This window comes from Dasypus novemcinctus, unplaced genomic scaffold, assembly GCF_030445035.2.
Source record: "Dasypus novemcinctus isolate mDasNov1 unplaced genomic scaffold, mDasNov1.1.hap2 scaffold_157, whole genome shotgun sequence".
Taxonomy (NCBI): Eukaryota; Metazoa; Chordata; class Mammalia; order Cingulata; family Dasypodidae; genus Dasypus; species Dasypus novemcinctus.
The window spans coordinates 797,728-820,811 of NW_026688157.1; the positions used below are offsets into that span (position 1 = coordinate 797,728).

Consider the following 23,084-nt stretch of genomic DNA (forward strand, 5'->3'; position numbering starts at 1 on the left):
CCTTTAGATGTACAGGTGGATTCAATTTCTTAGTATTTTTTTGAGGATCTGTGCATTATATTTGTAAGAAATATTGTAAGAAATAAATATCCTGTAGTATTCTTTTCTTGTGATGCCTGTATCTGGCTTTGGTATTAGGATGATGGCAGGACAGCCTCATAAAATGAGTTAAGGAATCTTCCCTCCTCTTTAGTATTTTATAAGAGTTTTGGTACTGTAATTAATACTTAGAATGTTGGAGATAATTTACCAGTGAAGCCATCTGGTTCTGAACTTCCCTTGTTAGGAGGTTCAGCCAAGTTACTTGATATTGGTCTGTTGAGATGTTCTGTTTTTTATTGGGTCATTTCAGGTAGTTTGTGTGTTTCTAGGAATTTGCCAGTTTCATCTAGGTTGTCTAATTTTTTGGCATACAAGTCTTAATATTTTCTTATAATCCTCCTTGTTTCTGTAACATTGCTAGTAGTGTCCTCCCATCATTTCTTTCCCTTTTTTCTTCATGAAGAGTCTGGCTAACAGTTTTTAATTCTATTGATCTTTTCAAAGAACCGATTTTTGTTTTCTTTCTCTATTGCTTTTCTGGTCTCTATTTCATTTATCATTGCGCTAATCTTTATTATTTTCTCTCTTTCGCTCATTTTTTAAGTTTGCTCTTTTTCTGGTTCCTCTGGGTATTAAGTTTAGTTACTGATTTTAGATCTTTCTTCTTATTAATTGTATGCTTTTAGAGCTATAAATTTCCCTCTCAACATTGCCTTTGCTACATACCGTAAGTTTTGGTATGCTGTGTTCTATTCATTTGTCTCAATATATTTCCTAATTTCCTTGTGATTCTTCTCTGACCCATTGGGTCTTTGGAGTATTATTTTATTTCCATATTTTTTTTTAATTTTCTGTTTTCCCTCTGTCATTTTCTAGTTTCATTCCATTTTGGTCAGAGAATTTAAGACTTGTTTTGTGACCTAGCATATGGTCTATCCTAGAGAATAATCCACATGCACTTTAAAGAATATATACTGTGCTGTTGTTAATTGTTCTATATATGCAAGAATATTACAATATTGGTAACTATAGTCCATAAGTTAAATTAATTGCATTTTTCCCATCCATAACCATATTTTTTTTTTTAATTTTTTTTATTAATTTAATTCCCCCCCCCCGTTGTCTGTTCTCGGTGTCTATTTGCTGTGTGTTGTTTCTTTGTCCGCTTCTGTTGTCATCAGCGGCACAGGAAGTGTGGGCAGGCTACACTTTCTTTCGCGCTGGGCGGCTCTCCTTACAGGGCGCACTCCTTGCGCGTGGGGCTCCCCCACGCCGGGGACACCCCTGCGTGGCACGGCACTCCTTGCGCGCATCAGCACTGCGCATGGGCCAGCTCCACACGGGTCAAGGAGACCCGGGGTTTGAACCGCGGACCTCCCATGTGGTAGACGGACGCCCTAACCACTGGGCCAAGTCCATTTCCCCATAACCATATTTTTAACCACCTTGTAATAGTGACGTATATTTGTTCTAAGTCATAGAAAAACATTCTTATATTTGTACTGTTAACCATTATCCTCACCCACCTCCAGGTTTGCTGTGTTATTTAGTCCCGAGATTATTCTCCAGCATTCTTTCAATTGACAGGTACATCCCTAGACTACCCCTTTTAGCCACAATCCCATTTATAAACCCAGCTGTTAGTTATACTCACTGTAATGTGTTACCATCAACTCTATCCATTTCCACACTTTTACAGTCACACTAATTAAAAACTCTACATACATTAAGCATCAGTACCCCTTCTCAGCCCTCATCCTATCTCCAAGTAACCTGTACTCTAGGTTTTAACTGTATGTGTTTATTCTACATATTCAGTTCATATTAGTGAGACCATACAATATTTGTTCTTTGTGCCTGACTTTTTTCACTTATCATAATTTCTTCAAGGTTCATCCATGTTATCATATGTTTCCCTATTCATTTCTTCTTACAGCAGAATATTATTACATCATTTTTATATACCACATTTTCTTTATTCGTTCATCGGTTAATGGACACTTGGGTTGTTTCTATCTTTTGGCAGCTGTGAATAATACTGCTATGAAAACATCGGTGTGCAAATGTCTGTTTGCGTTCCTGTTTTCAATTCTTCTGGATGTATTTCTAGTAGAGAGATTGCTGGATCATATGGCAGTTCTATATTTAGCTTCCTAAGGAACTGCCAAACTGTCTTCCAAAGAGACTGCACCGTTTCATATTTCCACCGACAGTGGAGTGTTCCTATTTCTCTAGTACATCCTCTCCAGCACTTATTGTTTTCTCTTTTTTAAATAATGGCCTTCCTATGAGATGTGATATATCTCATTGTTGTTTTGATTTGCATTTGCATTTCCCTAATATCTAGTGTATTGAACATTTTTTCCTGTGCTTTTTCCCCATTTGTATTTTAGTCTTTTGCCCATTTTTAATTGAATTGCTTGCTCTTTTATTGTTGAGTTGTATGATCTCCTTTTTTTTTAACAATTTTATTTTTTATTTTTCTCTCCACTTCCCCCTCCCCCACTGTCTGCTCTCTGTGTCCATTCACTGTGTTCTTCTGTGTCTGCTTGCATTCTTGTCAGCAGTATCGGAAATCTGTGTCTCTTTTTGTTATTGTTGCATCATCTTTCTATGTCAGCTTTCCGTGTGTGCGGTGCCACTCCTGGGCAGGCTGCCCTTTTTCTCGCTTGGGGCAGCTCTCCATGCGGGGCATACTTCTTGCACATGGGGCTCCCCTATGCAGGGGACACCCCTGCGTGGCACACATCAGCACTGTGCATGGGCCAGCTCACCACATGGGTCAGGAGGCCCTGGGTTTGAACTCTGGATCTCCTTCCTATATGGTAGGCAGATGTTCTATCAGTTGAGCCAAATCCACTTCCCTGTATGATCTCTTTATAGAGCATTGAACTCAAACCCTTATCAGGTATGTGGTTTCCAAATATTTTCTCCCATTAACTGGACTGCCTTTTCACCTTGACAGAGTCCTTTTTTTTAAAGATTTATTTTTTATTTATTTCTCTCCATCCACCCCCCCCCCCAACTGCTCTCTCTGTCCTTTCACAGTGTGTTCTTCTGTGTCCACTCACATTCTGTGAGCAGCACCGGGAATCTGTGTCTCTTTTTGTTGCATAATCTTGCTGCGTCATCTATTTGTGTGTGCTGCACCACTCCTGGGCAGGCTGCACTTTTCTCACACAGGGCATCTCTCCTTATGGGGAGCACTCCTTGTGCATGGGGCTCCCCTACGTGGGGGTACCCCTGCATGGTACGGCACTTCCTTGTGCACATCAGCACTGTGCGTGGGCCAGCTCACCACACGGGTCAGGAGGCTGAGGGTTTGAACCCTGGACCTCCCATGTAGTAGGTGGACACTTTATCAGTTGAACCACATCCACGTCCTTTGAAACACAAAAGTAAGATTGAGGAGTTCCCGTTTATCCATTTTTTTCTTTCATTCCTTCTGCTTTCAGTGTAAGGTTTAAGAAACCACACCTACCACCAGGTCTAGAAGATGTTTCCCTACATTTTCTTCTGGAAGTTTTATGGTTCTAGCTTTTACATTTAGGGCCTTGATCTATTTCGAGTTAATTTTTGTATAAGGTATGCGATATGGGGGTCCTCTTTCTTTTGGATATGGATATCCAGTTCTCCAAGCACTGTTTGTTAAATAGACTGTTTTGCCCCAGCTGGTGGACTCTTGACCATAGGTGTGAGGGTATTTTCCTGAACCATCAATTTGGTTCCATTTTTCTATATTCTGTCTTTATGCCGTTACCATGCTGTTTTTTACCACTGTAGCTAGATAGTATGACTTAAATTCTGGAAATGAGAGTCCTCCAACTTTGTTTTTCCCTTTTAAGATGTTTCTGGCTATTCCAGTCCCCTTAACCTTCCAAATAAATTTGATAATTGGTTTTTCCATTTCTTTAAAAAAGACTTTTGGAATTTTTATCAGGATTTCATTAAAACTGTTTATCAATTTGGGTAGAAATGACATCTCAGTGATATTTAGTCTTCCAATCTATGAACACTGAATGTTATTTCATTTATTAGATCTTCTTTGATTTCTTCAAGCAGTGCACTGTAGTTTTCTGAATACAAGTGCCTTATGTCCTTGGTTAAGTTTATTCCTAAATATTTTATTCTTTTAGTCAATATTGTAAATGCAGTTTTTTTCCTGACTTCCTCCTCAGATTGCTCATTACTAGTTATAAGAACATTACTGATTTTTGCTTATTAATCTTGTATCCTGCCACTCTACTGAATTCATTTTTTAGCTCTAGTAGCTTTGCTGTAGATTTTTCAGGACTTTCTAGGTATAGGATCATGTATTCTGTGAATAACAAAAGTTATACTTCTTCCTTTCCAATTTGGATACCTTTTATTTCTTTTTCTTGCCTGATTGCTCTAGTTAGAACCTCTAGCATTATATTGAACAGTGGTGGCAGTGGGCATCCTTACCTTCTCAACGTGAAAGCTTTCATTCTTTCACCATTGAGTACAGTGTTAGTTATAGGTTTTTCATATGTGTCTTTTAACATGTTGAGAAAGTTACTTCAATTCCTATCAATATTTTCAAGTATTTTTATCAAGAAAGGATGCTTTATTTTGTCAAATGCCTTTTCTGCATCAATCGAGATCATGTGATTTTTCTTCTTTGATTTATTAATGTGGTGTGTTATGCTGATTATTTTCTTATGTTGAACCTCCCTTACATGCCTGATATAAAATCTGTTCAATCGTGATTGAATAATTCTTCTAATGTTTTGTTGGATTCAATTAACAATTATTTTGTTGAGGCCTTTGCATCTGTATTCATTGGGGAAATGGGTCTGTAATTTTTTTTCCATAATATCTCTATCTAGCTTTGGTATTAGGGTGATATTGGCTACATTGAATGAGTTTAGTAGCATTTATTCTTGTTCAGTTTTTTTAAAGAGTTTGAGTAAGATTGGTATTAAATTTTCTTTGTATGCATGGTAGAATTCACCTGAGAAGCCATCTGGTCCTGGGCTTTTCATTTTGGAGAGTTGTTTGATGACTGTTTCAATTCTTTACTTGCTATTGGTTTGTTGAGATTATCTATTTCTTCTAGGGTCAGTGTAGGTTGTCCATATGTTCCTAGGAATTTTTCCATTTCATCTAAATTGTTTAGTTTGTTGGTGTATAGTTGTTCATAGAATCCTCTTACATTCTCTTTTGTTTCTGTAGGGTCAGTAGTAATGTCTCTCTTTTCATTTCTCACTTTACTTATTTGCATCTCGTCTCTTTTTTCTTTGTCTGTCTATCTAAGGTTTTCTTGATTTTGTTAATCTTCTTGAAGAACCCGCTTTTGGTTTTGTTAATTCTTTCTTTTTTGTTCTCAATTTCATTTATTTTTGCTCTCATCTTTATTTCATTCCTTCTGCTTGCTTTAGGAATGGTTTGCTGTTCTTTTTCTGTTTCTTCCAGCTTTGTACTTAGGTCATTGATTAGTTCTGTCTTTTTTTTTTTTAAGCAAGTATCTGGGATTGAACCAGAGACCTTGTAAATGTGAAGCAGGTGCTAACCGAGTCACATCCATTCCTCTGTCCTCTTTTTTAATGTAATCATCAAGGGCTATAAATTTCCCTCTCAGCACTGCCTTCACTGCATCCTTAGGTTCTGATATGTTCTGTTCTCATTTTCATTTGTCATGAGATACTTATGGATTTCTCCCACAATTTCTTTGATCCACTATTGTGTTGTTTAATCTCCATATATTTGTGAATTTTCTTTTTTCTGCCTTTTGTTGATTTCCATCTTTATTCCATTATTATCAGAGAAAGTGCTTTGTATAATTTCAATCTTTTAAAATTTCTGCTTTGTGGCCCAAATATAAGGTCTGTCCTAGAGAAAGATCCATGAGCACTTGAGAAGAATGTGTATCCTACTGTTTTGGGAAGCAGTATTCTGTATGTGTGTATTGGGTTTAGTTCATTTATCATATTATTCAAGCTCTCTGTTCTTTATTGATCCTCTGCCCAGATGTTCTGTCCAGTGATGAAAGTGGTGTATCAAAATGTCCAACTATTATTGTAGAAACATCTGTATCTCCAGTTTTGCCAGTGTTTGCCTCATGTAATTTGCAGAATCCTGGTTAGGTGCTGTATTAGTCAGCCAAAGGTGTGCTGATGTAAAGTACCAGAACTCTTTTGGCTTTTATAAAGAGTATTTATTTGGGTTATAAGCTTACAGTCACAAGGTCATAAAGCGTAAGTTACTTCCCTCACCAAAGTCTGTTGCCACATGTTGAAAAGATGGCTTCTGGTCTCTGCAAAGGTTCAGACTTCCTCTTCTTCTTAAGGCTCTGTGGTCCCAGCTTTTTCCAATATCAGCTGTAGGCTGGGATAAGTCTCCTGTTTCTCCTAGGGTTCATTTCTCCCCGGCTCAGCTGCTCTGGTCTCTCCACAAAGTCAACTGTAGACTATCAGGTTGTTTCTCTTCCCAGGGCCTCTGCCATGTTTATGGAGCCATCTCTATTTCTCTGTGTTCTTCTCCTGTGTGTTTATTTCCCAGGATTCCAGCATCAAAAAACTCCAACTAACTTCTCTGCCTTGTCATTTCTCTGTGAGTTCCCATTCACCAAGGGGCAGGGATTCAACATCCTACTGAGGTGGCCCAATTAAAGCCTCTAATCATAATTTAATCAAGTAAAAGTGAAACCTCTGAAGATAATACAATCTAATATGCCCAGAGGAACAGATTAATTTACAAATATTATCCAGTATCTTATTTTTTGAATTCATAAACAATACCAAACTGCTACAGGTACATATATATCTAAGATTGTTATTTCTTCCTGGTGAATTGCCCCTTTTATTAATATATAATATCCTTCCTTGTCTCTAATAACAGCTTTGCTTTTTTTTTTTTAAACAAATCAATTTTATTGGTATATATTATTAAAGCATACAATTCATCCAAAGTGTACAATCAGTGGTATTTGGTATAATCACATAGTTTTGCATTTATCACTTAGCACCTTTGCTTTTAAAATCTATTTCAACCAATATAATTATAGCTACTCCCACTTTTTTTTTTTTTTTTTTTTTTTGGTTAGTGCACTTGTAGAATATCTTTTTCCCACCTCTCACGTTAAATCTATTTGTACCCTTGAGTCTAAGGTGAGTGTCTTGTAGACAGCATATAGATGGCTTATATTTTCTTATCCTTTCAACCAGTCTGTGTCTTTTGATTAGGGAGTTTAATACATTAACATTCAGTGTTATTACTGTAAAGACAGTTTTTACTTCACCATTTTGACCTTTGAGTTTTATCTGTCATCTTTTTTTTTAACCACTCTTTTTATACTTTTAGTTACTTTTACTGATATAATCTTCAATTCTAAACTTTCTTCCAAGCCTCTCTCTCCATTTTTTTCTTTTCAGGCTATAGCAGTCCTTTTAGTATTTCCTGCAAAGCCAGTCTCTTGGTTACAACCACTCTCAGTTTGTGTTTATTTTTGGATATTTTAAACTCGCCATCATTTTCTAAAATGAATCTTATTGATACATATTAATAAAGCATATAATTCATCCAAAGTATACAACCAATGGTATTTGGTATAATCACATAATTGTGCGTTCATCACTTCAATCGCTATTATAGCATTTTCAATATTCCAATAATAATTTAAAAAAAAAACAAACTCTACCCCTTAATAATTACCTCTCAATCTCAGAACAGAATCACCCTCATTTTTTAAAGACAATCTTGCTGGATATAAGTTTCTTGGCTGGCACTTTTTTCCTCTTTTAGTATCTTAAATATATCATAATACTGTCTTCTTGCCTCCATGGTTTCTGATGAGAAATTAGCACCTAATATTCCTGGGCATTGCTTATAAGTGATGCATCACTTTTCTCTTGCTGTTCTCAGAATTCTTTCTTTATCTTTGGTTTTTGACATTCTTATTAGTATGTGTCTTGGAATAAGTCTATTCGGATTTATTTGGATGCAAGTACTTTGTGCTTCTTGGGCATGGATATCTGTGTCCTTCAATGAGGTTGAGAAAATTTCTACCATTATTTTTTTAAATATTCTTTCTACCTCTTTTCCCATCTCTTCTGTTCTGGAACACCATGACACATATGTTTGCATGTCTTTGCCTCTATTTCCTATATCTTCAATTTTTACCATTCTTTTCTTTATCTGTTCTTTTGTATGTTCATGACCATGTCTTCAAGCTCACTGATCCTTTCTTCTGCCTCTTTAAATCTGCTGTTATATGCCTACAGTCTTTTTTTAAAAGCAATTTTATTGAGATATGTTCACACACTGTACACCCCATCCAAAGTGTACAATCAGTGGCCCTCAGTATAATCACAGAGTTGTGCATTCATCACCTTTATTCTTTTTTTTTTTTTGCATCAACTTATTTTGGCCATGTTTTATTTTAAGACAAGTGGCAGATTCATGAGTGTTCACTATATTAGTCTATATTGTTTTGATTTGTCTTAAGTATTTCATAATGAACTAAAAAAGAAAATAAAGTGGAAATAGAAAAACCATGTGTATGTTCACATCTGTTTACACAATGAAAAAGTTGAAGTTTGCATTTGTAAGAATGTTTTTAAAAATATACACACAGTACTATTATTTTCATTCCCAGACATTGGAAAAATTCTAAATAGTCATCAGTATAGTAATGGTTTAAAAAGATGGCAGCCATATTGTAGAATGTTTCTCAGTATAAGTATGTGATAGCCATGATGGATTAGTGAAAAAGGCAAAATACAGAATAATGTATATAACATGTATGCAGTAATATAGGGTAGAACATGGTGTGTGTGTGTGTGTAAACCTACATATATACTTGATATATACTTGTTTCTATATACATGTGCAAGAATAAAGAAAGGTGCAGAAGGAAACATACCAATTTTTTACTTTGGTACTACAGATTAGTGAGATAGAGATGATGGGGGTTATTGTTGATCTATGTCTTATGCTTATTGGAACTTTACATTATTATAATCATGTTTTCAAAATCCAGTGATCTAAGGAATGGCCCCCAGAGAAAATACAAATGTGAGTTATGATAAACTATTTGAATTTGACTTGACCATTAGTAAGTGCATGTGTTCAGCATCATTTCCCATCTCCAATCCTCAGAAACACTGGGTACTTTAGACTCACAGTTAAACAGAACCTCTATTCTCCTTACCCCTTTGGCTTGTGTGACAAACGTTATTTCACTTTGATTCAGCAATATTTTTTGAGTACCTACTGTATACCAGAGGCTGGTTTAAGTACTGGGAATACAATAATGAACATTTGCCAGTGAAGCCTGATAAGGTCACACCCCTGATAGAACGTTCATCATGGTGGAGATAGACAAAAGGAAGTGCTTTAAAGGAAAGAAGAAAAAGAATAATGCAACCCATGGTGGCTGGGCATGTGTGTGTATAGGACTGCTTTACATGGGTGGTCAGGAAAACTTTTCTGAAGAGGTGATGTGAGAGTCAGATCCTGAGGGAGGCAGACCATTCCACGCTGAGGGAACAGCAACGTCCAAAGGTGGTAAAGAACTTAGTGTTTTTGAGAAACAGAAGGAGAAGGATTGGCTAGAATGTAATGAACAAGGCAGAGAGTGGTGTGAACTGAGATGGGAGACCTGAGCAAGGGCCAAATGATACAGGTTCTTATAGGCCACAGTCCAGGAATTATTTTAGTTTAAGTGTGATGATAAGCCATGAGGAGTAGATGAGGAGTGTATCAGTTAGTGTTCTTTTTCTTCCCCAATAGTAATATTTCTTTCTTATTGGAGAATAATCCCACAATGGCTTTTTATAAATTTGATTTAAATAATGAAGAAACTTGTTACCAAACTTGTAAAAGCATTCCATTATGCATTGGATGCAGAACGTATTTTTTTTTTCTTACTATTTAGTACATAGGAATAGAATGCATTTTCCAAGTAGAGTGGATTTTTTGTTTTGTTTTGTTTTGTTTTAAGAAGTTTTATTGAGATATATTCACATACTATACAATCTATCCAAAGTGTGGAGTCAGTGGCTTTTAGTATAATCATAGTGTATTATGCATGCATTACCACAAAAAATTTTAGAATAATTTCATTACTCCAAAAAGAAAACTCCACATGCCTTAGTAGTCACCTCTCAATCCCTCTGTCCTCCCCTACCCTACATAACCACTATTCTAATTTCATCTTTATAAATTCATTTATTTTACTTTTTATACAAATGGAATCATACAATATGTAGTACTTTGGCTTGGTTTTTTCTAGCATAATGTTGTAGTTTTTTTGCCTAATATTAACGTCTTATTAATGTACATAATATTTGTTCAGTTACAAAAAAAAGCGGTTTTATATATACAGTATTACTATATTCGTATTTCATGTGTAGTTTTACTATGCTATACAGTCCCATGTTAAATTTTTTAGCTTTCCTTTTAGTAATATACATGACCTTTGACTTTTCCTTTCAGTACTCTCAGATAATTCCAGTGTGTTTTGTTTTGGGTTTTGTTTTTGTTTTTTTTTCTTTTTTCTTTTATTTATTTTTTTACTTTTTTCCTTTTCTTTCCAGTGCGTTTTCAATTTCATCTATTTCGCCTTTCATTCCCATAAAATCTGCTATTTTTCTATGTATTCTTTCAAATTCTTCTTTGTGCTCACCCAGTGTCTTTGTTTTTTTCCAAAGATTTTTACTTATATATGTATTTATTTCTACCCCCTCATTGTCTGCTCTCTGTGTACTTTCTTCTGTATCTGCTTGTCTTTTCTTTAGGCAGCTCCAGGAACCGATCCTGGGACTTTCTGGAGTGGGAGAGAGGTGCTCAATCTCTTGTGCCACCTCAGCTCCCTGGTATGCTGAGTCTCTTATTGTCTCTCCTCTGTGTCTCTTTTTGTTGCTTCATCTTGCTGCTCCAGCTCTCCACTTGGGCCAGCTCACCATGTGGGCCAGCTCTCCGCATGGTCCAGCTCTCTGCTTAGTCCAACTTGCCTTCACCAGGAGTTCCCGGGAATCCGTGTGGACTTCCCGTATGGTAGAAGGGAGCCCATTTGCTTGAGCCACATCTGCTTCCCCCAATGTTGTCTTAATATCCTTAATCTCTTAAAAATATGGAACGCATCACAAATTTGCATGTCATCCTTGCACAGGGTTCATGCTAATCTTCTGTCATTCCAGTTTTAGCATATATGCTACCAAAGCAAGCACCCAACCATTTTTCTTTATTTGGCACTTGCCCATTTACCACAACCATATAGCTATTTTCTGGAACTCTGAGAAAGATGGTTCTGCCAATTTTTGCATTTTGTTTAAAGATTCTGTTGACAGATAGAACTCTGGAGCATCATGGTTCTCCACCTTGGTCTGGGACAATTTGGCTTTTAAATTTAATATGGATAATAAATAAGAGTTAATGAAGACAAAAGCAGGAGAAAATGTGATCCAGTTCTTTTAGCTGTCCATTGTATGAAATAGTTTGGGGTTCCTTCACCAGAGTGTAAATTATGCCTTCAGTGTGTCTGTATTCCTACTAAAAAAGCACACAGCTTTAGGTATTAGCTGACCAGAGCAAAGTAGAGCAGCTTCATCACCATCCTCATTCTATATATTATACTTATTTTAATATGAGGAGAAAGTAGTGTTTTTTAGATCTCATTGCACTTCATTATTTTAAAGTATTATCTCTTCCATTATAATTAAACTAAGGAACTGTGGCCTAAAAAGGTTATAGCCTAGGTTCAGGCCATGACAAAATAGCTTGATGGGGTATTTGCCCACTTGCAAAGAATGTACTATTTCTGTTAATGGTGATATTTTCTAATTCTCTCTCTTTCTGTTTTTGAGGTGAAAAATGGTTGTATGGCTGTTGGTTTTATCGACCAAATGAAACATTCCACCTGGCTACACGAAAGTTTCTAGAAAAAGAAGTTTTTAAGAGTGACTATTATAACAAAGTTCCTGTTAGTAAAATTCTAGGCAAATGTGTGGTTATGTTTGTCAAGGTAAGAAACTCATTACTTCCAAAAGTATCACTTGTACCCTGGGATTAAATTTCAAAACGCAAAATTGATATTTACAAAATTAGGAACTCTGTTTTGAACTCTAATTTTTTTCCTCTAAACCGTGTCTATATAGCTGTATTAAAGACTTGGAAACAAGTCTCAGCATGGTGGTGTCCCCTTGCTGCCACCACTTTTTCACCTCTGTGCAGTCAGCTTAAATTTTTTTATCTTGCCAGGCTAGTTTTTGAGTGATATTTCCTGAAAGATAGTCATTATGAATGATCAATTTGCTTGTTAGTTAAGAAGGTGTACTCTTTGTATGTTTGTCTGATACAGGCACATAAGACCTATCTAAAGCATAAGGAACTTTATAGCTGTATAAAATATTAATGTATTTTCAAAGCCAATTTATGAGCTAATTGGAGCTATTTATGTTTATAATCGAAAGTGTATATATTTTATAAGACCATATTATAGCAAAGGAAATACTATTAGAGATCTCTAGTCATTTACTATTTTTAACCACCAGGAAGTCTTTACAGTTTAGCTTTTATTTGGCTAGGTGGTTGGTGTTTGCTTTTGTTTTTGTCCGTCGATGGTTTTCAGAAAATTCACCTTACTAAATAGTTAATTTTGTTCTTATGTTCCCTAGGAATACTTTAAATTATGCCCAGAAACCTTTCGAGATGAGGATGTTTATGTCTGTGAATCACGGTATTCTGCCAAAACCAAGTCTTTTAAAAAAATTAAGCTGTGGACCATGCCCATTAGCTCAGTTAGGTTTGTCCCTCGGGATGTGCCCCTGCCTGTGGTCCGAGTAGCCTCTGTATTTGCAAATGCAGACAAAGGGGATGATGAGAAGAACACAGACAACTCAGAGGACAATCGCACTGAAGAAATTTTTAACTTGGAAAAGGTATGTAGATAATAGCCACACAGAAAAGAATTGTATGTCTGAAAATATATCTATTCTAGGAAATAAAGAATTAAAATTCAGAATTAGAAAAAGCAACAATATAACACTTTAGCGAAAGAAAAAAGAAAACTGTAAAGGAAAGACAGAAATTAATACTTAGAAATCAGAACAAAAGAATTAAAAAATAAAATTTAAAAGTAAAACCAAGAACCAAGTCTTCATCAAGTCAAATGAAATAAATTAAAATCTATCCTAACAAAGGGGTAAAAGAGAGGGGTTAAGCTCAAAACACAAAAATGTGGGAGAAATGTAAAGATGTGCATTTCTGGTAATACATTTGAAAACCTGAATAAAATTAATAATTTTCAGGATAATACAAAATTCCCAGAACAGAATCAAGAAGAGATATGTAACACTTAAGTGGATAACAATTGTATTAGTCAGCCAAAGGGGTGCTGATGCAAAATACCAGAAATCTGTTGGCTTTTATAAAGGGTATTTATTTGGGATAGAAGCTTATAGTTACCAGGCCATAAAGCACAATTTACCTCCCTCACCACAGTATTGCCACATGTTGGAGCAAGATGGCTGCCAACATCTACAAGGGTTCAGGCTTCCTAGGTTCCTCTTTTCCTGGGGCTTAGCCCTCCAACTTTCCAATTGCCTCTAGTTGTTTTTGCCTGGGGGGGGAGGCAAATTCTGGGAGGTGGGTCACCTCCTAGAAGACTTTCCCAAGTCACCAAACCTGCACATTCTCATATATGTTCATCCTTGTCTTTTAACTTCTTACTGGCCTTCATTGAAACCTGGCTCTCTCCTGATTACGCCACTTCTCTGGCAGCATCCTTCAGTGGGCTCTGCTTTCAAAATTCCCCCTATTTCAGTAGTTACCAAGAATTTTTTTATTCTTAACTCAGTGGGGAAGCATGGCCCAGAGTTTTTGCCTTGTTCCAACTTAAAGATCACAACAGTTTTGGAAGTTGGAAACCCCAATGAGGCCTTGTTCTTGTGATTCTCCAGCATCACATTTCTATAGAGGTCCTCCCAGAAGAAATATACAGCCATATTCTCCATGGTTAATGAATCCTGTGGCTCTTCTGACAGGATTACTGAGGATTCAGGCCTTTAACAGCAGACTGGGGAAGCATCAAGTAGAGCTGCCAATCTGGGCAAGCCTGGGCAAGCCTGAATAATCTTGATCCCAAAAACCTGTCAAAGAAAAAACAAAAACTGCGATTTTATGAATATTGACTCAAAAATCTCCTTGGATAAAAAGTGTTTTTACAAGTAAAATCAGATTAGTTCATGACCAAGGAGAGGGATGTTTATTCTAGAGATACAAGGATTGTTCAGAATTAGGAAAATCTACTAGTAGATTTTGTTGGTGAATTTTCTCTAGGTTCTTGGCTATGTTACAAAAAAGAATTTAAGTACATGCCAGTTTAGTTAGGCCAGTAGTTTATTAAGAAAATGAGAGAAGAGAAATGGGAGAAAGTAACAGATTATGAGTTCCAGGTATACTTGTGGGTTCGTCCAGGCAGAGAGAGGAAAAGGGCTAAAAAGGGCTGATTTACAGATTACAAATACCCATTACAGATTACAGATTCCCAGGTGTATTTGTGTGCTGGCCCAGGCTGAAAGAAAAGGGAATAGCAGGAAAAAAGGGCTGATTTAGGTTCTGCATTTGCTTTTCAGACCATTAATTATCCCGCCCCTTATTAATGATTGGGGGAGGAGTCTCAGCTGTTTGCAGTATTGATTGGTTGCCCCACCTGCTGATTCCCCCAGGGGGTGGGAGGTAATTGCAAGTCCCTTTGAGAATATCCCGGGCTTTACCTTGATCCCAGACAAAATCCTGCTCCAAATGGGGAATTTTCATGAGCTTTTTCCAGTAGCCATCTTGTGGGGTCTTTCTCTCAGGGATGGTTCCTATGGCCACGTGTTTCATAGCCATGGTTTTCTGCCAGGTCCCAGATTCATCTTTTCATTCCCTAAACTAGCCTGCCTCAATTTCACTATATTAATAGGTCAAAGAAATTAGTTGATAGTTACAGTACTTGTCTTGACTTTCCTAAGACTTTAGATAGATATTCCATCAATATAATTTTCAGAAAGAAGTCTGCCAGAAAACATAGGAAAATGTGTTAGCTAACCTCTCTAACAGTTTTTACAATGCCTAACAGATTGGCAAGCATTCCAAAGACTCCAGGATACATGCATCCTGATGTGGGACAGCACACTCTTATCTCCTGAGCGTGGTATTCCCCTTCACCCCACAGTTTAATGTCAAAGAATGTGCTCTAGGAAATGGATATGGCTCAAGCAGTTGGGCTTCCGTTTACCATATAAGAGGTCCAGGGTTTGATGCCCAGGGCCTCCTGGTGAAGGCAAACTGGCCCGTGTGTTATCTGGCCCACATGCAGTGCTGGCCCATGCAGGAGTGTCACTCCGTGAAGGAGTGCCAGCCAACTCAGAGAGGTGGCACAGCAAGATGACACAACAAGACACAGAGGAGAGACAATAAGAAGATGTAGCAGGGAAGCGGATGTGACTCAACTGATAGAGTGTCTGCCTACCCTATGGAGGGTCCAGGGTTCAATACCCAGGGCCTCTTGACCTGTGTGGTAAGCTGTCCCATGCACAGTGCTGCCGCAACCAAGGAGTACTATGCCACACACAGGCATCCCCGCATAAGAAATTTGCCCTGCAAGGAGAGCTGCCCTGTGTGAAAAAATACGCAGCCCACCCAGGAGTGGCACTGCACACACGGAGAGCTGCAACAAGATGACTCAACAAAAAAGAGATACAGTTTCTGATAATGCAAGCAGATGCAGAAGAACACACAGCTAATGGACACACAGAGCAAACAATAGGGGGAAGGGGAGAGAAATAAATAAAAATAAATCTTTGGGGAAAAAAAAGAAGATGTAGCAGAACAGGGAGTTGAGGTGATGCAAGAGAATGATCGCCTCACTCCCACTCCGGAAGGTCCCAGGATCAGTTCCCAGAGCCACCTAATGAGAATACAAGCAGAAACAGAAAGAATACACAGAGAATGGACACTGAGAGCAGACAACGGGGTGAGGGAGAGAAATAAATAAAACTTACAAAAAAAGTGCCCCAACAAAAGTACTCAAACAGGTACACCAGAATTCTCCACAAGTGGGTGATATCCATGCTGTTTGTAAATACATCTCCCTTACCCAACCAAAATACCAATATCATGAGTAGACATTGAATAAGTTGCCATACATCCATATAATGCAGTACTGTGCAGCCGATGGAACATAAAGTAGATCTATATTTAATGACATGAAATTTTTTCTAGGAAATATGGATAAAAAGATAATCAAGTTGCAAAAAAGCATGTGATCTCATTTTTAGAACTTTGTTTATACATAAGAATATGATAGAATGCAAACCAAGTGGTTATCTCTGGGGGTGGGAACACAGAAGACTTTTGGTTTTAAAGTTATTTATGTTCTTTTTTTTTTTTTTTTTAATATTTATTTAATTCTCTCTCCCCTTTCCCCCCACCCCGGTTGTTTGTTCTCTGTGTCTATTTGCTGTGTCGTCTTTGTCTGCTTCTGTTGTCAGCGGCATGGGAATCTGTGTTTCTTTTTGTTGCGTCATCTTGTTCTGTCAGCTCTCCGTGTGTGCAGCACCATTCCTGGGCAGGCTGCACTTTCTTTGGCGCTGGGCGGCTCTCCTTATGGGGTGTATTCCTTGCGCGTGGGGCTCCCCTACGCAGGGGACACCCTTGCGTGGCAGGGCACTCCTTGCGCGCATCAGCACTGTGCATGGGCCAGCTCCACATGGTCAAGGAGGCCCGGAGTTTGAACCGCAGACCTCCCATGTGGTAGATGGATGCCCTAACCACAGGGCTAAGTCTGCCGCCTATTTATGTTCTAATGTTTGAATTATTTACAACGAATATACTGTTTTGATGTATAGTCAAGAAAGTTTTTTAAAACTCTTGTTAATGTAAAAACTGGAAAATACTTGAGTTCTTAATGTCTTAGGGAAAAAAATACCCATTTTCATTTTCTAACAGTGTTGTAAGAGAAAGAGAGCTTGAGAAAGAATATGACATGTTTTACATTTTACCAGTATGTCTGGGAATCATAGAAACCTTAATTTTAAGAAAAGGAGGAGCAATATCAATGGAAGGTAACATGGAAATCAGAGTTATCATCTAGTATTTATAAGCTGCCAGAATCCTTGCTATATATGAACTTTCAGTTGTCTGTCACATATCTTTATTGAAATAGCATGGCCAGGACAAGTCAATACAGGAACATTTTTGAAGAGTAACTTTAGAACATAACCCATTTCTGCAAGAAAAAAACATTCTTAATCTCATGGAGTTATTTTATTTATAATTTCCATTTCTTAAAGTGTCCCTCATGCAGCATATATGTAGGACCTCTTTCATTTTTAAAACCTTTCCTAGAAGACCATTTCAAGATCACATTTTAAACCATGAAGATCAGAACGTAAAAGAAATTATTTGGACATTCTAAAGCAGATAATTTTTTTTTAAGTTTGAAGTTTAAAATATTCCCAAGTAGGAAGATTCAGTAAAAAATTAAATGTTGGGTGGCAGACTTGGCCTAGTGGTTAGGGCATCCGTCTACCACATGGGAGGTCCACGGTTCAAACCTCCGTGACCCGTGTGGAGCTGGCCCATGTGCAGTGCCACGAAGGGTGTCCCCCACGTAGGGGAGCCCCACGCACAAGGAGTGCATGCCGTAAGGAGAGCCGCCCAGCGCGAAAGAAAGTGCAGCCTGCCCAGGAATGTGCCGCACACACAGAGAGCTGGCACAGCAAGAGGACGCAGCAAAAAGAAACACAGATTCCCGTGCCGCTGACAACAACAGAAGCGGACAAAGAAGATGCAGCAAATAGACACAGAGAACAGACAACCTGAAGTAACATTATTTTCTGAAAATTAATGAGAAATTTTAAATGGATACCATACTTGATAAGACTTAGCTTGATTTCAAGAGCCTAATCTTTTGATTTCCTACTTTCATCAAATCTTCTATTTATGTATTTCCTTTTCTTTCAATGTGAAGTAGCTTTTCTTTTTTTCTTTTTTTTTTTAACCTCTTTCTACTTCTGCATTGTCAGTTGCCTTTCTTTACCTGTTTCCTTTACCACAGGAGAAAGAAGATGTCCCTGTGGAAATGTCCAATGGTGAACCAGGTTGCCATTACTTTGAGCAACTCCGTTACAATGACATGTGGCTTAAGGTTGGTGACTGTGTCTTTATCAAATCCCATGGCCTGGTGCGTCCTCGCGTGGGCAGGTGAGTGCCACTGAAGTAAGGAAGATGAGGTTGGGTCTGAGAGATTTGGAGCTAGTACAAATTCATCACTCTTAGGATGAAGGCAAAAAGTCCTTCCCCTCCTTTCACTTCCTTTTACCTTTTACCTCCAGCCATACTTCCTTCTTTAAATTCTTTCCCCAAGCTCTTTTCCCCTCTTCTCCTGCCATTTACTGAACTCAGCTCAGAAAACTCCCTGTACGCTTCACTTGGTTAACTTTTAGCTTAAATCTGAAATAGCACTTCCTTAAGACAGTGTCAGGGCTCACTGTTCCACATGCTCAGAGTCTTCCAGTAGATCTTGGTTTAAATCCCACTTCTGTTAGTTTCCTGTCCTTAGGTAAAAGATTTACCTTTATGAGCTTCAGTTTCCTCATCCTATTTGTTCATCATTCATTAGGTATTTATTATGCCTATTATGCCTATTGTTTGCCAGGCCCTGGGGGATACCCAAGTGAATAAAAAAGACAAATATGCCTAGTACCATGAAGCTTTGTTCTACCGGGGAGACAAACAGTAAACATTACGAATAAGTAAATTGTATAGTATATTAGATCATGACATGCTATGGAAAACTTACAGCAGGGTAAGGGGGATCAGAATGACATTGTCAAAGCAGGAAGGCACAAATCTGTAAAGTGGGTGATCTGTATAGGCCTCACTGAGAACCTTGACAATTGACCAACATTTCAAGAAACTGAGTGAATGAGTCATGTATATTTGGAGAGAGAGGGTTCTAGGCAGAGGGAATAGTTAATGTAAAGGCCTGAGACAGGGGCATGCCTGGCCTGTTCAAACCAGCAGAAGCAACTGATATTACTAAGGGAGTGAATGATGTGAATTAGATAAGAGGTGAGGTCAGAAAGACAACAATCGGGTCAAGTGCAGATCACCTAAGGCCTCAGAGGCCATTGTAGGGCCGTGGGCTTTTACTGAGTTAAATGGTGTACCATTGGATTCTTGAACACAGAAGTGACATCTGACTTAGGTCTTAATAGAATTACTCTGTCTGCTGGTTGTTGAGAATAGAATGTAAAGGCTGCAGGGTTGAAACAAGGAGATCTGCTAGGAGACTATTGCAGTAATCCAGACAAAAAGGATAGTGGCTCAGAGCAGGGGGGTTGCAAAGAGGGTGAAGGTCAGTAGGATTCCTGATGGATGGGATATGGGATTTGAGAGAGAGAGAAAGAGACAAAGAGATAGAGGAAAAGGAGTCAAGGATGACCTCTATGTTGATCTGAGGAACTGAAAGGATAGAGTTGCCGTTAACTGAAATAAGGATGGTATTTCATTGTCAGGAACCACAAGAAAATGAGGATAATAATATCAGCTTTTATGAGGTACTTTTGAAAAATAGTACAGTATCTGGCACATATTAGTCAAATTTTAATTTTTGTTTCTGGGAGATAGTATCTGGCTTTCATCAGATTCTCAAGGGGTAAGGGTACTAGATCATGACCTTCAACAGGTCAGGAACCACTGCCTGAAAGGAATGTCTGCCACTCATGTGACCCCAAATACTGATGATTTGTGTGATTTATCTGCTCATGCTCCAGTGATAGACACTAAGTTCAGTTTTCTTCATGAGCACTTCAGGAAGAAAGCCAGGAAGTCAGCTAAAACAATATTATGTTTTATGCCTTGGTATTATGTTTAAATATTTTCTCCTTAAATGAGAAATGTTCATTTCTCTTTTTCCAAGTATCTTCTCAGGTGCTTAAAAGAGGTTAAAAATCCAGAAAGTTTCCCGTTACCAAAACAGCCAGCGAAACTGTGAAACTCCTCTAAATGTTACATGTCATTAAGTTTTTGGTTAATGTAATTTTGTTAGATTAATCTTTCAAGAGTGAAACATAACAGAATTCTGTTCTAATGAAATTTTTCCTCTCGCCCCCCAGAATTGAAAAGGTATGGGTCCGAGATGGAGCCGCATATTTTTATGGTCCAATCTTCATTCACCCTGAAGAGACAGAACACGAACCTACAAAAATGTTCTATAAAAAAGAAGTGTTTCTGAGTAATCTGGAGGAAACCTGCCCAATGACATGTATTCTGGGTAAGTATTTACATCTCTTCATTTGATCACATTCTTTCCACAAAAATTGAATGTTTCTGTGCCAGGCATAGTTCTAGGTGCTAAGCATACAGCGGTGAGCAGAGCAATGTCTTTGCTCTCTTAGAGCTTATGTTGGGGCAGAATGTATATTTTTAAATGAATATTTAAATAAATAAAAAGTGAATATATAGAACCTCAGGTGACAATAAGGGCTATGAAATGAAAATAATGTGGAGTAAGGAGTAAGAGAGTGGGAAGCAGACTCGGCCCAGTGGTTAGGGCGTCCGTCTACCACATGGGAGATCCGTGGTTCAAACCCCGGGTCTCCTTGACCCATGTGGAGCTGGCCCATGCGCAGTGCTGATGCGTGCAAGGAGTGCCATGCAACACGGGTGCCCCCCACGTAGGGGAGCCCCATGCGCAAGGAGTGCGCCCCGTAAGGAGAGCTGCCCAGCGCAAAAGAAAGTTCAGCCTGCCCAGGAATGGTACCACACACACAGAGAGCTGACACAGCAAAAGATGACACAACAAAAAGAAAGACAGATTCCCTTGCTGCTGACAAAAACAGAGGTGGACAAAAAGAACACATAGCAAAATGGACACAGAAAACAGTCAACTGGGGTGGGGGGGGAGAAATAAATAAATAAATCTTTAAAAAAGGAGTAAGAGTAATGTGGGTATAGAGGGTCATCTTTGAGGTAATGTGGATAACAAAAGCCTCTGATAGGTGAAATGTGAGTAGAAGGAAGTAAATTGGAGAACCTGTCAGGTAGCTGGGGTTTTACTCCAGTTTAGGCACAGCAGACACCAAATGCAAAGCCCTTAAGACAATGTCTAGTCATGTTTAAGAAAGAAGGCCAGATGGCTAGGTACCTGATCATGGTAAGCCTTATAGACAACGCAGAGATCTTAGATTGAGTTTCAAGTGAGATCCAGATTGAGTCTTGGGAGTGGTTTAAGAAGAGTGGTGATGTGAGCCAACATACCCATTAGAGGAATCACTACAGCTGCTGTATGAAGACTGTTGTAAGAAAAAGGAGGCAGGAGCAGTTAAGAGACTTACAGTCTCTTTTGGTATTCCTAGTATTTCTATTGTTCCTGTTAAAATATGTGAAAGACTCATGGCTGTTTCTATTGAATCATCCTGGTAGGACTCATCCAGCATTCCACTTCTCCAGTCTAGTTCTCTGCTTCATATCTTGCCATCATTTTCAGCTGTTGTGTTTCTTCTGGCTCCGAGTTAACTCTGCTAGCTTACTTACGCCAGCCACGCTTTACATTTTTCACAGTGGTTGGAGATGATAATTAACAAATTTATGACAGTCTTAGTTTGAATTAATACCAACTCAGCTTCAATAGTATACAAAGTCTCTGCTCCTATACAGCTCCATCCCTCCCTCTTTATGTTGTTGTTGTCACAAATTATATCTTTGTACTTTGTGTGCCTGTTAATATAGATTTATAATAATTGTTTTATGCCTTTATCCTTTAAATCGTGTAGGGAAAAAGGAGTACAAACCAACAGTAAATAATACTGGCTTTTATATTTGTTTATGTAGTTACCTTTACCAGTGTTCTTTTATTTCTCCTTATGGCTTCAAGTAACTATCTAGCGCCTTTTTATTTCAGCCTGAAGAACTCACTTTAGCATTTTTTGTAGAGCAGGTCTGTTAGCAACATATCTCTCACTCATCTTTTATCTGAGAATGTCTTAATTTCTTAATCTTTGAAGGATAGTTTTGCTGAATATGGAATTCTTGACTTTTTTCATTAAAAAAACTTTTTTTCTTTTTGCTTGACAGTTTTATGCATTTTGTTTTTTTCAGTACTCTAAAATATGTGTCATCCCACTGCCTTCTCTCCTTCCATGGTTTCTGATGAGAAACAGGCTATTCTTATTGAGAGTTGTTTGTATATGATGAGTCACTTCTCTTAGTGATTTCAAGATTCTTTATCATTGTCTTTTGATAGTTTGATTATAATGTGTCTCAGTGTGATCTTTCTGAATTTATCCTATTTCGAGTTCATTGCATTTCTTGGATGTATAGAAAAGCTTCTTCGATGTACCTTTCATCAAATTTGGAAAGTTCTTGGCCACTATCTTTCCAAACATTCTTTCTGCCCTTTTCTCTCTCCCTTCTTCTGGTACTCACATTATGTGAATATTGGTACACTTGGTAGTGTTCCATACATCTCTTAGACTTTGTTCATTTTTCTATTATTTATTTGGTGAGGCAGAGTTTTCCTGGTTACCGTTAGTTCTTTGTCCATGTTTCCGTTAGCTCTTTTTGTTTATATAAGACAGTTTACTTAAATTCTTTGTCTAGTAAATCCAAGAGACAGTTCCTTACAGACAGTTCTTTTCATTTCTTTTTCTATGAATGGGCCATAGTACTTTATTTCTTTGCGTGCCTTATAATTTTTTTGGAAAACTGGACATTTTTGTTGTTAAGATTTTTTTTTTCTCTCCCCTTCTCTCCCCCTGCCCCCGTTGTGTGTTCTTCTGTGTCCACTTGCATTCTTGTCAGTGGCACCAGGAATCTGTGTCTCTTGTTGCGTCATCTTTCTATGTCAACTCTCTCTTTGTGCAGCGCCACTCCTGGGCAGACTGCGCTTTTTTCGCATGAGGCGCACTCCTTGTGCATGGGCCTCCCCTATGCAGGGGCACCCCTGCATGGCACGGCACTCCTTGCATGCATCAGCACTGCACGTGGGCCAGCTCACCACACAGGTCAGGAGGCCCTGGGTTTGAGCC

The 23,084-nt window shown here is 38.1% G+C and overlaps 1 protein-coding gene and 1 non-coding gene across 7 annotated transcripts in view; one reads left to right on the forward strand and one right to left on the reverse strand.

Annotated features, from left to right (window-relative positions):
- PBRM1 (polybromo 1) overlaps nucleotides 1-23,084 on the forward strand; it is a 196,262-nt gene that overhangs the window by 142,858 nt on the left and 30,320 nt on the right. For all 6 annotated transcript variants that reach the window (XM_058292596.2, XM_058292602.2, XM_058292600.2 and 3 more), the window contains 4 exons: nucleotides 11,871-12,028; nucleotides 12,681-12,944; nucleotides 18,110-18,255; nucleotides 20,172-20,329. In XM_058292596.2, the coding sequence (XP_058148579.1) occupies nucleotides 11,871-12,028; nucleotides 12,681-12,944; nucleotides 18,110-18,255; nucleotides 20,172-20,329 (726 nt within the window). The remainder of the gene's footprint in view (nucleotides 1-11,870; nucleotides 12,029-12,680; nucleotides 12,945-18,109; nucleotides 18,256-20,171; nucleotides 20,330-23,084) is intronic.
- On the reverse strand, nucleotides 11,132-11,234 carry LOC111765592 (U6 spliceosomal RNA). Its single transcript, XR_002797890.1, has one exon. It is a non-coding gene; the product is annotated as a U6 spliceosomal RNA (small nuclear RNA).